Consider the following 15549-nt stretch of genomic DNA (forward strand, 5'->3'; position numbering starts at 1 on the left):
GTTTCAAATGAAATTTGTTTGTTGTCATACCTGAAGTATCTGTTCACCCAGTTTGTGTTCAGAGTGGAAAACCATGAATCTGTAGGATATATTTTCTAAGGTGCTCTGTGCCTGTAGGTTAGCTTTTGGAACACATTGCAGTTCCCCCCCCAGCAAACTTGCAGGGAAATTTACAGATAATGAGCTCAAAATCTGCTGTCAAATATTTTAGCAGTTCTGAGTAATTCTCAGTTTAATTAATTCTAAACAATTTTCTGTCATTTTGTACTATGACTTAGGTTTCTAGTCCTTTAAGATTGTTATAAAAGGCAAGGTACTTTTGGAATAGAAGATTGATACTCAAAAGCTTTTAGATTTAGATTTTTTTTTGGAACATCCAAGATTTATACATTTGCAGGGTTTAAGAATAAAAATATTTTTGTAAATTTGTATAGTTAAAATAAGATTGAGCTGGCTGCTCTCAGTATCAAAACACAATGCTTTCCTCAGCAAGTGAAAGGACATGATTTCTTTCACGTATCTTTTATTCCTTGCAATTACAATTTTTTATCACCCATGAACCAAATTGACACAGAATGGTGTTTGTCTCACTGCAGAAGCCATGTGTTATGAAACTTTACATGGGAGAGACATGTCCAATGGCAGAACAATTTTTTTTTTGCCAGGAAGAGGTTAGCAAGAGAGCTTGGCATGTTTGTATGTTAAAGGGATGGGGAGGTTGTGCATGTTATCCCAATTTTGACTTTTGTTTGGTATGATGCCATTGATCTGAACACCAAGATTACTTGTACATGTTATACAGCGTTTCTTTTCCAAGCATACGGAAATCCTACTGGTAATATTAAGATATTTATTTCTTTGCTTCACTTGTTTACCTTGTTTGTTTGGCACCATATTTTAAGTTAACTTGGAGTTTTGAGCTCCTCTTTTTATAACAGGGTCTTCCTTTTAACCTTACTGCATTACTCAAAGAAAAAAGATTCAATCCAGTTCATATTTATAATTTTCTTTTCATCCTCAGTGACCTGCCACTTAATATTTCACCTGTCAAAAGAGCTGGTACCCATTTGAAAAGGTTTGCAATTTTTGTGTTTGCTTCTAGGTCTCTAAGGTGCAATCTGCATGACCGAGGAAAAAGCAAAGGTGGATTATTGATTTACCTTTGCAACTTTGCCAACCATCAGTAGGATTTGATAAAAATTGGACATAAACTTTAGATTGGGCTGATGGCACCCTCTGGTGTGTTTTCTTGGAACCTTATTGAAATTCTGTGATGTAGGAGCATAAAATGACTTCAATAAATCCAAGGTGGCCATTCTATGCTGTCTGAGTGCTGAGAAAGTACTGGACTTCCTTTCTCTGTGTTTTGTAATCACAGTCTCATTCCCTGCTTAATCCACATTCAGTGAACTGGCTAATATTGATTTCTACAACATATCCTGTTATTATATTTGATGCCCCATTAATGGACCATGTCACGAAGAAGGATTCACAGAAAATGGCCATGATTTCACTGGATTTTACATAAAAGAAACCATTTACAGAAGTGGTTTACATACAGCCAGTTGATAAACTTTGCTGAGGACATGGTAAGTCTGTTGGTCAAAGAACAGGACTACTTTAAAGATCACTTGGACATCCAGAGAAGCTTTCCACTGCTGGCTGTAGTATATAAGGCATGGTAATAGGTTTATTTTTAAAGGGAAAAATATCTTTATGTCTGTGCAGTGACAGGGAGACCAGTGGCCCATAGAGTCTGCAACCTCTTTAAAAATATTTCAACAAGATCTCAGCAGTTCCATGTTCTTTTTTTCCTGCATTCCACGGGGCTTGATGCATCTTGATGCACCAGTTTGAGACATGTTCCATAGCACTTGGAGGTAGATCTAGTGGTGATGAACCATGGTGTTTGGAACGCTCTTAAACTGGCAGGTTAATCGCTGTAGACATGCACTTTTCGGGTAAATTTCACTCTAGATTTAGGAGGCCATTTGTTGAGAATTTACCTTGCCTGCCCATTCAGACTTAGCTGTCATTTTTACACCTGCCAAAGGACTGAAGAAGCACTGGGATGCCTTGCTCTGTGGATTCTGCTGTCAGATGAGATCAGGTTCCATGTGTATTTTTTTTAAAAAAAAAGCATTTTACTTAATAAAAAGACTCCCCCCTTACAACCCTTAGTCTAATTGGACTCTGAACTGAACAGGTTCTTATTTTTGACTGCTGCAAAGATGGGTTTGAGAAATTTCTTCAGACTTTTTATGATGCTTTATGGAGCTGGAAATGTCTGTCCTGTTAAGGGAAGAAACCACCTGCAACTAGCTGCTGGTGGGTAGAAATAATCACTCTTATCTACTGTGGCAGTATTCAGTCTATGGTTTCTTGTTAATTATTACCCCTGACTTTTAATTACCCGTAATGGGAGCTGATCACCCTGTGTGCCCTCTAGAAAGAAATATGTATGTGACCTTTTCTGCTGTAGTCTGGTGGATATGCTAAGTGGCTTTTATTTATTGGCAGGTCAAAATTGCTTGGATTTGACATTCTGGTTGATGTAAAGTTAGATTGTATTATCTATAATATAGGCACTTAACCAGTGAACTTTCAGGCAATTCAGACTAAGTGGTTCATGAAGAGGGATATGCGTTGTCAATACAAGCTATTTTGAACAGTGTCTGTGTGATAATATGGGTTCAATGGTTGATGTACACTTGCTGCACATATAGCTGAGAAATGGTTGTGCCCTGTCACTCTTAGAAGAGCTGTATGTAAGTGTGCACTGTCCTCAGGCCATCAAAATATCATTTATTTGGTTTTTGTACTGATTAAATGATTGACTGATGGCAAAGTTAAAGGCACAGTGATTTGAATAAAAGTCATATAATAAGAATAAGACTGTTGTGTATGTGATTTCAGGAATTTTAAGGACATTAAATGTCTCGATAGCTATCAGCATTATAGCTTGAACATCTTGAGCTGTGGCTAGCTAGAGATAAGACGGAAGTTTATTAATTTGCCAGTTTGCTAATGAACAATTACTACGCATAAATGGATTGAATTAGAATCTAATGAGACATATTTGCCAAGTTACAGGACTAGCAATTTTTAAGCATGTTTTTGTAATTCCATAGTTTGGCTATAAGATTAAATTAACCTATAGGGATTTTATACAATTAGTGAAATTGATCAGTGAAAATGAAAAAGACTGGTGAATAAACTTTTTTCCTTGGCATATGACTCCTTTGGCTTATTTGCTGTCCTTCACCATTCCAATCCATGTGAAACACTGAAATTATCTGTAGTTGCTTGGTAATTGCAAGTTCTTGGCAGCCAGTTTACTTTATTTCCTCTGCCAATGATCTTTCAAGATGTTCTGCTTACAAAAGGATGAGGAGATCAATATGTACAGTTCACGATGTAGTTTGACTCCTTGCGTACTTTAACCCCCCCTCCCTTCGTAGGGTGGAGGGGCAGTTTATTGGCACAAAAGAAAAAAAGTGTTAAGAACTTTGACTGTGCTTTCTACTTTATCCTTACTGTCTTATGTTAGATGATGTCTATACATTCATTCAAAACAAACTTTCATGTTTTGGAGTTATCATTGGTCTAATGAAAAGCTCTAAGCATGTTTTTACATCAAATGAAATACATAAGTTTTGAACGTGGCATATTTTTGGAATGTGAATGTGATGGTTATCAATGATAAAAATTGCTTTATTTTGGTAGAAATATATTCCTCCTAAATACTAGTGTGCTGCAAATTATACAATTGTAAAGTGATATATGATGTGGTGAGTGTTATCTTGCTTTAATGTCTAAGAAAACTTTTTCTCTGTTATTTCAGAAGGATGCTATGGCTCCAAACCAGACCAATGTCTCTACCACAGCCACCAGTAATCCCCCCATGTCTGTGAGGACACCCAAACAGAAAAATGTGACTCTTTTGCAGCAGTCCAAGATGTCTGTCTCCACTCCATCTCTGTCTTCTGTAAAGGAAGGAGAAGGTATGGACGTTTGCCTCTTTATTTTCCCTCTCATATGCCAGGGTTTCATTGATGCATTTTGACTTTCTGGTTGGAATCGATTTAGATATAATGATTCATGTGCAATACTGGTAATGTACGTTGTGCTGTTTAAATTATTGAAAGACAAAAATGGGATGAATTATTAAAGATGCTGTTAACTTTGAAATTAAAGTTCAAAGTTTAATTCCTCTAGTAGGTTATCCGATCATTTAAATCATTGTCGTTTATGTGTAATTACTGGTACTTCAGTTGCAGATTGTCGGAGATCTGGCACATTCAATGAAGGGCATATCACAAAGGAAGAGGCCTTGTAAGTAACTGGTCTTCTCTGTTGTCACTCTCCCTGTCTGCTCTAACTCCATAACCTAGAATTCTTTAAAATGCATTTCCTTAGTTCCAGATTTAATTGTGATGTATTTTTTATTATTGTGTGACTCTTGATTTTGTTTAGTTTGCTTTTTCTCCCCTTTTAGATTTACTTTAGAAAGTATTATTTATCTCACTATTTCTTTATTATTCACCAAGTAGTAGCCATTTGATTATTTTTTTGATAACTTAATTAATAATTGTTTGTTTGTATGTGGTGTATTTTGTCAGTCAGTGACAAGTATGATACAGCTTTTATTAGGGGGTCTCTGCAGAATTTGAATGATTTGGCTGATTGTCACTTCCTGTACACTATTATTGAATAACAAAGAAAAATTTGTTTTCAAAAGTCTTGTCATATTATATCTGTATGTTTAGCAACTTTCAATTGAAATTAATATGGGTGTACAAGTTGATCTTTTAGATTCCAAAATACCTTGTTAGGCCCTAAAATGAGGGATGTGTATTTTACTTATTGCATAAAAGACGAGCTGTATGTTGCTGAACTGCAGTGACTTAAATTGACCCTTCTTTCAATTTTATTTTCTTTAACATAAATAGCACTGAGAAGCAGAGTCATGTAACAATTCGAAAGCTAGTAGAAGAACACGAGTGAGTGATGCCCTTCACCTTTCCTTTTATCTGTTATACTCAATGCAGCTTGAAAGCCTGATGCTCAAGGGATGTGCCTTTATATTTTCTGTTTTAACATTATCCATTGATGACTGATAAAATTTGCTAATGTATTGCCAGCCATGTTGAAGAAAGTTTTATCATAATGTCTCAGCATTTTGTTGCAAGGAGATAATTAGGAATGTAGTTATTGCTTTATAACTTTCAACAGATGTATTGAAATGGATTTCCCAATTTTTTTTTTTTTTTTCTTTTTTTTTACAAAATCTTAGTATAAGTGAGGTAGCACATTTTGGTGATTAGCAAAAATTATCAATTTTTAGAAAAAAAAATTGAGAAATGTCACTGAAAACTGTTACCGTCAGTGTCTCCATAAAGCACCATTATGACTATATATGTATGTTCTGTATAAAGGCAACATTCCCATTAGCATCTCTTTTGCTGTATTGTATTTGTCACTTTTCACTTCACTTCTTGCTTTTGCTTGTTAGATTCTTCGTTTTTACTTTTGTCATCTAGTTTTTCTTTTGACTTGCTTTCTGACCATGCTAGCTTTTAAATGTATAACAACAGTTAATAAATATATAAATATATATTGGTATGTCTTATAACAGATATATTGACATTACTTTTATGAAATGTGATATCCATGCTTTTAGAAGGCCTGTCAGAAATTATTATTAAATCTTATTGCAGCTGGACTCCTGTCTGTCATCCATTGATTTCCACTTCCTGTCATTATAGAAATGTAGATGAAGCTATTTTATTGTTATACAAAATCTGTATTATTATGGATTCCTGCTTATCAGTCTATAGTTCATTACAGTTTATTGAATTGTCATTTGTGAACAATCTGGTAGAATTATAACATGCCAAAAGAAATAATTCTGAAACAAATTCCTTGCAACCATTCAAAACAGGTGGAATTTTTTTTTTTTTTTTTTTTTGTAATTGGGTTTGGAATTTTGCATTTTTTGATATGCTTTGTTTAGCAGAAATTACATAGCCTTTTTTAAATGTATTGATATGTGGTCAAAGGGAAAAAAAGCATTCTGCATTTAATTGACTTGCTAGTAATTAATGTCATATAAATTTAACGATGGGGCATCCAAGGTGCCATTGCTCTACTCTGTCGCCACGTTTTTCAGCTTGTTTTAAAAATGCTTTGCAAAGTCACAAGTGTATTTAATAAACTCAGGTGCTGTGGACATACAGTCAGAAATTTATGCCCTTCCCAACCAATGAAAACATGATTCACACCAATCAAATACCTGGATTCCAAGAATGTTAATCCAGAACTTTCCCAGAGGCCTTTGAGCGACTATGTAATAATAGCAGACCTTGAGCTACAAACATATTCCTTGACTTACTTTGATGACTTTTCCTTGCCTCCTATGTTCGTAAATAGCCTGGGTGCATATGAAGTTATTTGACATGAAGGCACGATTGCCAATCCTTGTGTTAGGAGGGATACATGAACTTAATAAAAAAAGTTCAGAGAGAAAGAGTATCCTTGTTTCCTTGACTTGGCGCATGCTATTAACACCATGCACCTAACATCACTCTTCTTTTTGATCAGAAAAGTGGGTTCAGTTGTTGGGAATTTCTAAACAAACATGTTGATAAATAGGATTAAAATTTTTACTTATAATGAATAATACATTGACTAACAAAATATTTCAAAATGGATGGTTAAGGTGAGCTACTTTTTGTTTGTTTGAGTGAACAGCAAAAACAAGCAGGCCAATTTTTCGTATTATGTGGAAGAGGCTGGATGACCGTGACATCTAGAAAAGATATCGCTGGAGTTACTCTGTAATCTGTCTTCAACTGATTGTGAAATCATCTAAGATGAACTTCTGATAAGGGCATAGGGGTGGGTCTGGCACACTTTAACAGTATTACAATATTGCCTCATGCAAAGAGCTCTGTTTTATCTTCCAGTGCACTTAGAAAATCTCAAGAAAATGGGATGACAGACGAGGAAAGTAAACGTAAAGCCCGGGTTTCCATGATTGAATTCTTAAATGAGTAAGTAATTGAGGAACTAGATTGAAAAAACCTACCCTTTCTTTCTTGAAGATTTGATTCCTGCATGAAATATGTTGGTTTTTGGACAAAACCTTAATGTGGCGCTATCCCAGGAATTAACAGACGTTTGTATATTAACTTGTTGTTCAAATTTTGGGGCATTCTCCAAAGTATTTGTAAAATTGCATGAAGTTACTTATTCCTGCTTATTCTTAATGAATTCAAACCCTGTTTTGCTAGTACCCACCTTATTAACTTCAGTGATTTAGAAATTGAAAAGGGGTAAAATCTCAAGTTTTGCACAATTTAAAAAAAAATTAAATTGTTGTGTAAATAATTTTTTTCACCCATTTCATTTTATAATGCAGTGTGATATCCCAGCATGATTATCTGTTTGTTCTGAACTACTAAAATACTTATTTTAACATCTTGTATGCAGTGTTTTTTATTTGAAATATGTGTAACAAAAGATAACAGTTTTTGCAACCTCTGAAATCTCTCAACGTAGCAATATATATATATATATATATATATATATATATATATATATATATATATATATATATATATATATATATATATATATATATATATATATATATATATATATATATATAGTAGGGATTCATGCAGTGTTTTGATCATAGGAAATCTATAGACAAACACTGGCTAGCTTCTGTCTTTAGAAGTAATTATACTCCATTATAGATTAAGGGACAAAATCGCAGTGGTCATAGATTTCCCTTTTCCTTTGAAGATAATTTGCGGAGAGGAGTCTTACTAAACCCAAACATCAAGAAGGACAACTCTTCAAAAAAATACTAACCATTTGTTTATGGTGTTACTTCTGTGTCACAAAGAAAAGTGATGCCAAGTTTTCACACATATTTCACATAGCTTGTGCCTAAACATTTACAGGCATTCTGTTGTGAAGTGTTGTAGTGACTAGGTAGCAGTTTTAACCCAACATAAATCAATATTAACACCATCTTGTCCATTTTCCCTCTCCCTTCTTAAGATCTTAGGTTTTTAGTATGAGGCTTTTAAGCTATTGTGGGTATCTTTGGAAGGTCTACGGAAAACATATGGTGTAAGTTCTGGCAATGTTTCTCTGTGTTGGCATCTTCTTACATGTGTATTCAAGGATGTTTCACTTCTTGGGCTCTACTGTACATTTCTCAAACCTATTAGGTATTTTTTTGTATTTCCTAGGCTGTGGGTGTTTTAGCTTATCGCCATCCTTATAAAATCCTCATTGGTCAGTTCAATTCACTAAGAAAGTTGGACAGACCAATTGGGGAAATGTTTGTCAGTTGTATTAGCAGCACTGGCATTCAGGTTCATGTATGACTAGACATATTTATATATTTGTTTGTGCTTTTTTTTGTCTTAGTGTTTTTAATGATAAGCCTACAAACAAATAATGGCTGATGGATCCCAGTCCCATAAATGTTTCCACCATTTTGCAATGTTTTGCTTTCATTTTCCAACCTCCCTCACAGGAAGAAAAGTGTCAAGCAGTGGGGGCGACGGTCAGTGATAGAGACAATGCGCGAGTTCTGGCTGTAAGTAATGCTGGGTAAAACGGTGCTTTCTTTATCCCAAACAATATGTTGTGACTATCTTTTATACCTTCTGTATGTTTGTACAGTTGGAAGGGAGACATTATTCACATTGTTATCCTTTTTCAAAGTAGAGGGGTAGATGTAGATGCAGATGTGTGGTGATTGCTTTGAAGATCTAAGGCCTTTGTACCAAATTACTGCCATGTTTTTATGTACCCACCAAATTCATTATAATTTGAAGAAAAAATATCCATGTTTTTTGTTTGTCTGTGTTTTGAATAGTGTTTGTTGTTGTTTAATTTCTAATATCAGAAGTTGTGTAACGTAGCTGAAGTTTTAGAAAGAATTTTGTAGCTTATCTAGTCCACCATGTTGTGATTTTGTGAATTTCATAGCTGAATCTTAAAACTCCCAATCCTAATTTTAGGTAGTAGTAGTGATGGTGGTGCAAAAGTACTGTAGGAAACTTTGGTTTAATTCTTTTTCCCGTGTCACATTTTCCTTTATAAAACCTTACCCTCACAAGTAGACAGTGTATTAATTTTCAGTAGAACATTTTGGTTACCAATCTTATCAAGGTGTTTTTGTCCCTGAATGAAATGAATGAAGAGCTTTTATTGTAGTGATAAGGAAAAGCTTCCTGTTTTGTTTTTCAGGCTTCTACTTCTGTGTTCAAATATTGATTTATATCTGATATTTGTCCCATTTAAAAGGAAATTCAACAAGGTGTCATTATTTGTGCAATTATTTTGACCTATCATTCTAATGAAGGGAAACTTATTAGTCTCATGGAAACAACTTCTCATCAAAATGTTCTTGGTGGAATTGCATGTCATCTTATGGAGCATATTGCTGCCAGTGATCATTATTTTATAAGGCCACAATTGTGTGTCAGACCAACTTTACTGCCTATTGTTATGGTGGCCAGATTGTTGCTTTTGGGGTTAATTAACATTTCAGATTCTATACAGGTGGAAATGCAAAACTCTGGTCTTTATTTTTATGGACATAGCTCTCCTAGTTTTTATTGATATCCGTCTCATGCTGGATTTTTCTCTGCACAGTTCACACATTGCCAGAACATAGAAAATGGCTCTCATTCCCAGTATTTCTTTTCAGTCCTGCAAATTTCGAAGAAGATGAAGATAACATGGAACAAGAACAGAAAAAAGAACCAAAAGAAGAAAAGAAAAGAAAGTTGAGTTTTATGCAGAAGTTCGGGAGCCATAGGCAAAAACGAGTAAGCATAACTTTTAGCATGCTTTCTGTCACATCCCCATCAGATTAAAAGGTTGCAAATATATCCAGTTTCTCTAAACATGCTATGATGAGAAAGCATGCATTTTTGTCTGTAAGAGCTAACATCGCTCATGTTTTGAAGACAGAAACTCACAACCTTGTACCTTTTTCATTATCTCTAATTGGTGACCTTGCACCTCAGTGTTACTGTCTTATCAGCATGTAAAAGGTGGTAGAAATACATGGTTGAAACTCAGTGTAGTATTTATGCACACTTACAAATAAGCTGCTCATTAGAATTAAGGATCTTTTCAACGTGATCTTTGTAATAAAATGATAAATTTAATTACTGATGTTGATGTGTTAACCAAAAAATTATCATGGCTGTCATTTTTTAAAATTGTGTATTTTAATACTTACAGAAGGATAAAGAAGGAAAGAAAACTCACCAGTTTGTCAGTGTCTCCTTTAGTAATTCTACTTCCTGTGATATCTGTGGTAAAACACTTGCTAACAAACCTGCAGTCAGCTGTGAAAGTAAGTTCTCTTCATTCCATAAACAAATCAATAATATAGATTTGAAAATGTGTGATTAAAAATTTACTTAGAGATTTAAATAAGATTTAAGTAAATTGTTCATTACGTAGGTGCAGCCATCTGTTTTATTTATTTTTATGATGAATATGTGAGAAGTTTGATGGTACAGAGATTATTATATTGTTTCCATACAAGGTTTTTGAAAGCAATGGATTTACATTGTAGAGATCAAACTGTTTAATTGGTCTGTTCCTTTTGTTTATGGTTTGAAATTGAATTTAAATACATTATTGTTGAAAATTTCAGACTGTAGCATTAACGTCCATGACAGCTCGTGCAAAGATTCTGTCCCTCCCTGTCTAAAGCTCAAAAAAGACAAGGTAAGATAAACGAGATCATGTGTATAGGTCTTTTTCCTGAAGGTTGTTTTAAAAACATAGCAAATGAAATTTGGTTTTGATAAACAAAAAAGTCTGACTTGTTTTAAAGAAATATTTGGCATGTTTTGTTCTTCAGGATAGGCACATTTCAGAGACTAGCTTACTTCAGTGGGAAAATCTGTGGTAGTTAAAAGAAATGAGAAATCATTAAGCTTAAATAATGAAATTATGTTTTGGAAAGAATGTATTTCATCATCAGGAGATAGTGTTGTTCAGCAAATCACACATTTTTTAATGTGAGGTGAGAATAAGTTGTAGAACACCACCTCACGCAATGAATGGACTCAACTACCACATTCTGGCTGGTCATAAAGAGGAATACATCATGAGGTACACATCAAGACAGTTTGCAATTATTGATAATATATGGTTTAAAATATTGTTTGTTAGACCTTGGTCAGAGTGCTATCTTCTTTCATTGCACAACACCTTTGTCCAGCAGTTGCCATTCCAACTATACCATATAGTCAGTAATATCCCATTAAGGCAAAATAAAGAATTAACACAAGTAAAATAATGAAGGCATTCAGCATTGTTCTAAGTCAGTTGTTTGAGATCCTGATCAATGTAAGCCAGAGCCATCCCTATGTTAATATTCTCACATGGATGGTTACAGATATCTTCAAGTTTTTCTAAAAACTGTTTCAGTAAAAACTGTCCTGAATGGCCTCCTTTTTTTTACCTGGTGTTAAAATTAAGCACCATTTAATCTGGCCTCATCTCGTGTCTAGAAAATGATGCACAGAGGCTTGATATCTGTGTGCTGAGCTGCTGTAACACATGGTCAGGTCTATAGGAGGCAAGGCTGGAGGGCAAGACTTCTGATTGCTACAAGTTCAGCACACTTGGGCTCCACTGGTTAACATTTTCTTTCTGATGAAATTTTACTATTCTACCAAATTGACAAGTTAAGTGCAAAATTGCCTTCTTCCGCCTTATCAGAGTATCTCTCTGTAAGACAAAAAAAGATGATAAAAACAGGGAGAGTAGCACACCTTAATGTTGGAAGGTGCAACACATTAACTTTTAGGCCAGTTTATATCAAGTAGAAGTTAATCTTAATTTATCTTCAACCAGCCCATGTTTTTGTGAGATCTGTTTATATGTACATTCATTCAGAATAAGCCAGTTTGAAGTAAAACTGCATTAAGTATACCCATTATAAATATGTAGCAATTCATATATATATATATATAATATATAATTATACCATGGCTAGCACTTCAAAAATGAAGATAATTGCACTTGTATTTTGCATACAGGCTTGTCTGTATTTTCATTTGCTTCAGTGCTTTTATCCTGTTGTTCAAAGCACCAGGTATAAGTTAGTTTCAACTACTCGTCGTCCCCTGTATGCGACATACAAGAGCAAATTACGTCTCAGCTGCACTCTATGTTGCATAAAGTTGACAACTAGTGTTGCAAAGAGTACTTAGTGCCTCCCTGATTATTTGTGCTCTTTATGTGAATGCTGGCCTTATTTATTTTTTATTACATATTATAATCTTGGCATTTATATACTCAAACAGAAATAAAGAATTCAGTAATATCTGTAGAAAACGTAAGTAAAAAAAAAAATTAACTTTGAAAAATGTTTTTTATTTTGTGGTTTAAAATAAACTTGGCATGGATGGGTTAATATAGAAGGCTCACCAGATAGACTTTCAGCCTAGGTAGAGATGTGTTGGTAATTATCTTCTGCTCCTGATACTATGAGCAAAAACATCCGCCTGTGAAGTGCTACTGTAACTATCAGTTCTCATGAATAAACTCTTCAGCAATGCTGATGACTGTGAGTTACCTGAACAGGTTTGAAGAGGTGCTATAATTGCATAAAGTCTACTTTTATATTCTCATCCTGAAAGTAATATATGCCACTTTGAATTTCAAGCTTAGTCAGAAAAGTCACTTAGATGGTCTTCTTTGGATATATTTAGTAAGACTGGTGTTTTTCCATGTTGAAAAAAGAAATGCAGCATCAATTTCAATGTGCGAGAGCGTTTAGATTCTAACAAAGTGGCTTTGATACCGTTTTGCACCATTGGGTGATCCTATAATTTTAATATAGAAAATAAGCTTGTGTTTAAATAGATTAAAGCAGCTTGGAACAAATATCAGATAACATTTGCATTGATGCCAGAATAGAGAACTTGGTGTTTTATAAACTACAGAAAGTCTGGCAATGCTGAAGTTGTGTGTTATGATTTTTTCCTGCCCAGCAATTTATAAACAAACTTTTCACATATGGTTGCAGTTGGTAAACTTGGAGCTGGAAATAGCTGTAAATTTTCTTAATTTTATGGCATGAGCCTCGCATTAGTAGCTTTTTGCATCAACCAAAAATGGTTTTCTCTGAATGATGACATATAAGCACTGGAAAAAGTAGAACATAATTGATACTATTCTGATTAAAAATGGTTACAGTATATGTGCATGAAAAGTTCAGTTTACTGGTCCTAAAAAATTTGCCCCCCCCACTTCCCCTCTTCTAGTCCACACCTGAGGGTGAAAGATAGCACTGCCTCATTAGCTGCACAGGTAGTAAAGTCAAGGTCATAGCTGTAGAACTTGGAAATTTTCCTTTGAATAAATTCTTCTGAGAGCACCGCCAAGCTGAAGTACACCTCGTGTTTCTGGTCCATTAAAAGAGGGATGATTAAGGAGGGGCTATAGTTCTACCAAGGTGAAAGAAATCAGGCCCTGGGTCTGCTATGGATTCATTGTGCTGCTGGTGTGTTTCTATTTGGTTAAAAGTCTCAGCAGATACCATTTAAGAGAGGACATGGTATCTGGGGAGAAGGGGCACTAGATGCCAGCAGCGATACTGCTGTTTTACCTAAGTGTTACATCTCTTTGTGGCACTGTGAAGGTTTGGAATGGATTACCTGGAAGATGCACACAGTCTGTACTAAGTGGCAGCAGAGGGGATATGTTGAACTGTCAAATGTGAACCATGTGGTTGAGTATGTATCATTTAGGTTGATATCTTACTGCTGAACCAGTGTGATCCGCCAGGCCATGTAAGATTCCAGGAAAATCAGAGAATCTGGAGAATTCATATTTTGTGGAATATCTTCTATATCTTGATTTAGTGGTTTATACCACTGCACAACTGTGACTTCTTCAGTGTTGTTGGATTGAAACATTTGTTTGGCAGTGGTACATGTCAAATAGTACAGGAATCTCCACTATCTAGTCAACTTTAACTACTCTCTATACTGCTAGTCCAAAGATGGATCCCATTTACTCATTTCTTTCCTTTGTTGCATCTATCCTTTGTAATACCAGTGCATATTGATCATCAGTGTTGAATGGAGACTTAAATATCTAAAGTTTGATGGAGTTATACAATATTAACAGTTGTTATAGTTTCGGAGCCCCTTCCATCCCTCTGTTTCGATGCTAGCTGTGTCAGAGAACCATGGCTAGACTTACTCTGCAGTTCAAAGTGACATACCCTGAGGAAGAAAAGGTGACTTAAGAGTAGAAAATCACTTTGTTTGTATTTTAAACTTGTTTTCTTGTCAGTATTTGATTCTCTTTATTGTCAGTTATTTGCAAGTTCAAGTACTTTATTTCCAGTAAATTGATTTGCTGAAAACACTTCTTTTAGTAAACTAAATGTTAAGATTTTTCTTTGAAATCTTTAATGCAGGCAGACATGAAAATATGGCGTATATAGATTATAAGATGAATGAAAACAAGATATGGGATTATCATTAGAAACATTAGATATGGAAAACATCTTGTGATTTAGTCTAGGTAGATAAGAGAACAGTTGAACAATGAAATGTCCTTGGTCAGTTGAAATGGTTAACACTGTCAAGCCCACTTGTCACGTGAATGATAATGGAAAGAAAATGGATGAAGTGTTGTAATTAATTTGAACCAAAAATGGTTACTTGGAACAGCGAAGTATAGTTTTCAAAAATGTTCCCTTACCTATCTTTAGGATGGGCAGATAAAGCCAAGAGTAAATTTTATATGAGATGTGAATTTAATATAATCTGGTATACCCAGTTGCTACATATTGTGAAAAAAATGGTTTGTGATAAAAAAATCAAATTTCAGGAAAAGCCCCAACAATTATTGATGAAAAACAGTGTATCATTTGTAGTTTTTGCTTTATTTATTTTTGATGCACTTTTGTGAATTTCTTACAGAGGCCATATCGTCGGGAAATACAGGAAAGATGCCCCCCTCCAGGTAGGTGTTTTCATTCATCACATCTCCCTTTTCAACCTTTAGATCACCTCTCCTGTATGCACCCAGCGTGACTGCTAAACAACCTCACTGCTAACCAACCGTGCAAACTTATAGTCAGTGCATGTTTTCATGGTAACTTTTGGACATTGGGGGGTTTGGGGAGGGGGGAGGTGCAGTTGTATGCACCAAATGAGTCTAATCCATATTTTGGATTTGCCAGTAAGCTGAAAAAGCTAGGTTTCCTTTCATCCCATACCATAACTTCAGGAAACCCCCAATGATGGTTTCTTTTAAGAGAATCCCTGGTATTTACCTTCTTTTTCAGTTAAGGTACAAATTCTGAAAGGAATTCTCTGTACAACAGAAATTGATGAAGGGGTCATGTGTTCCCCCTTACTATTTGGGCCCTTACCATATTATGCCTGATCACTTTACTGTTATTACTGTAATGTTGGTCACATTCCTAAAAACAATGAAGTATTTATTGATATGCAATTGGCTAGGAGT

General features: G+C 34.9%; 1 protein-coding gene across 31 annotated transcripts in view; it reads left to right on the top strand.

The window, feature by feature from the left end:
• The window catches only part of LOC106170911 (rho guanine nucleotide exchange factor 28), a 106442-nt gene that overhangs the window by 57749 nt on the left and 33144 nt on the right, over nucleotides 1-15549 (top strand). For 21 of the 31 annotated variants that reach the window (XM_087000925.1, XM_087000926.1, XM_087000930.1 and 18 more), the window contains 9 exons: nucleotides 3845-4004; nucleotides 4275-4335; nucleotides 4953-5003; nucleotides 6969-7055; nucleotides 8558-8620; nucleotides 9740-9860; nucleotides 10282-10396; nucleotides 10703-10776; nucleotides 15000-15042. In XM_087000925.1, the coding sequence (XP_086857051.1) occupies nucleotides 3845-4004; nucleotides 4275-4335; nucleotides 4953-5003; nucleotides 6969-7055; nucleotides 8558-8620; nucleotides 9740-9860; nucleotides 10282-10396; nucleotides 10703-10776; nucleotides 15000-15042 (775 nt within the window). The remainder of the gene's footprint in view (nucleotides 1-3844; nucleotides 4005-4274; nucleotides 4336-4952; nucleotides 5004-6968; nucleotides 7056-8557; nucleotides 8621-9739; nucleotides 9861-10281; nucleotides 10397-10702; nucleotides 10777-14999; nucleotides 15043-15549) is intronic. The other 10 variants (XM_087000920.1, XM_087000922.1, XM_087000921.1 and 7 more) reach the window with 10 other exon arrangements.

Source organism: Lingula anatina, chromosome 1 (genome assembly GCF_051362555.1).
Source record: "Lingula anatina isolate TDL-2025a chromosome 1, LinAna3.0, whole genome shotgun sequence".
In the NCBI taxonomy this organism is placed as follows: domain Eukaryota; kingdom Metazoa; phylum Brachiopoda; class Lingulata; order Lingulida; family Lingulidae; genus Lingula; species Lingula anatina.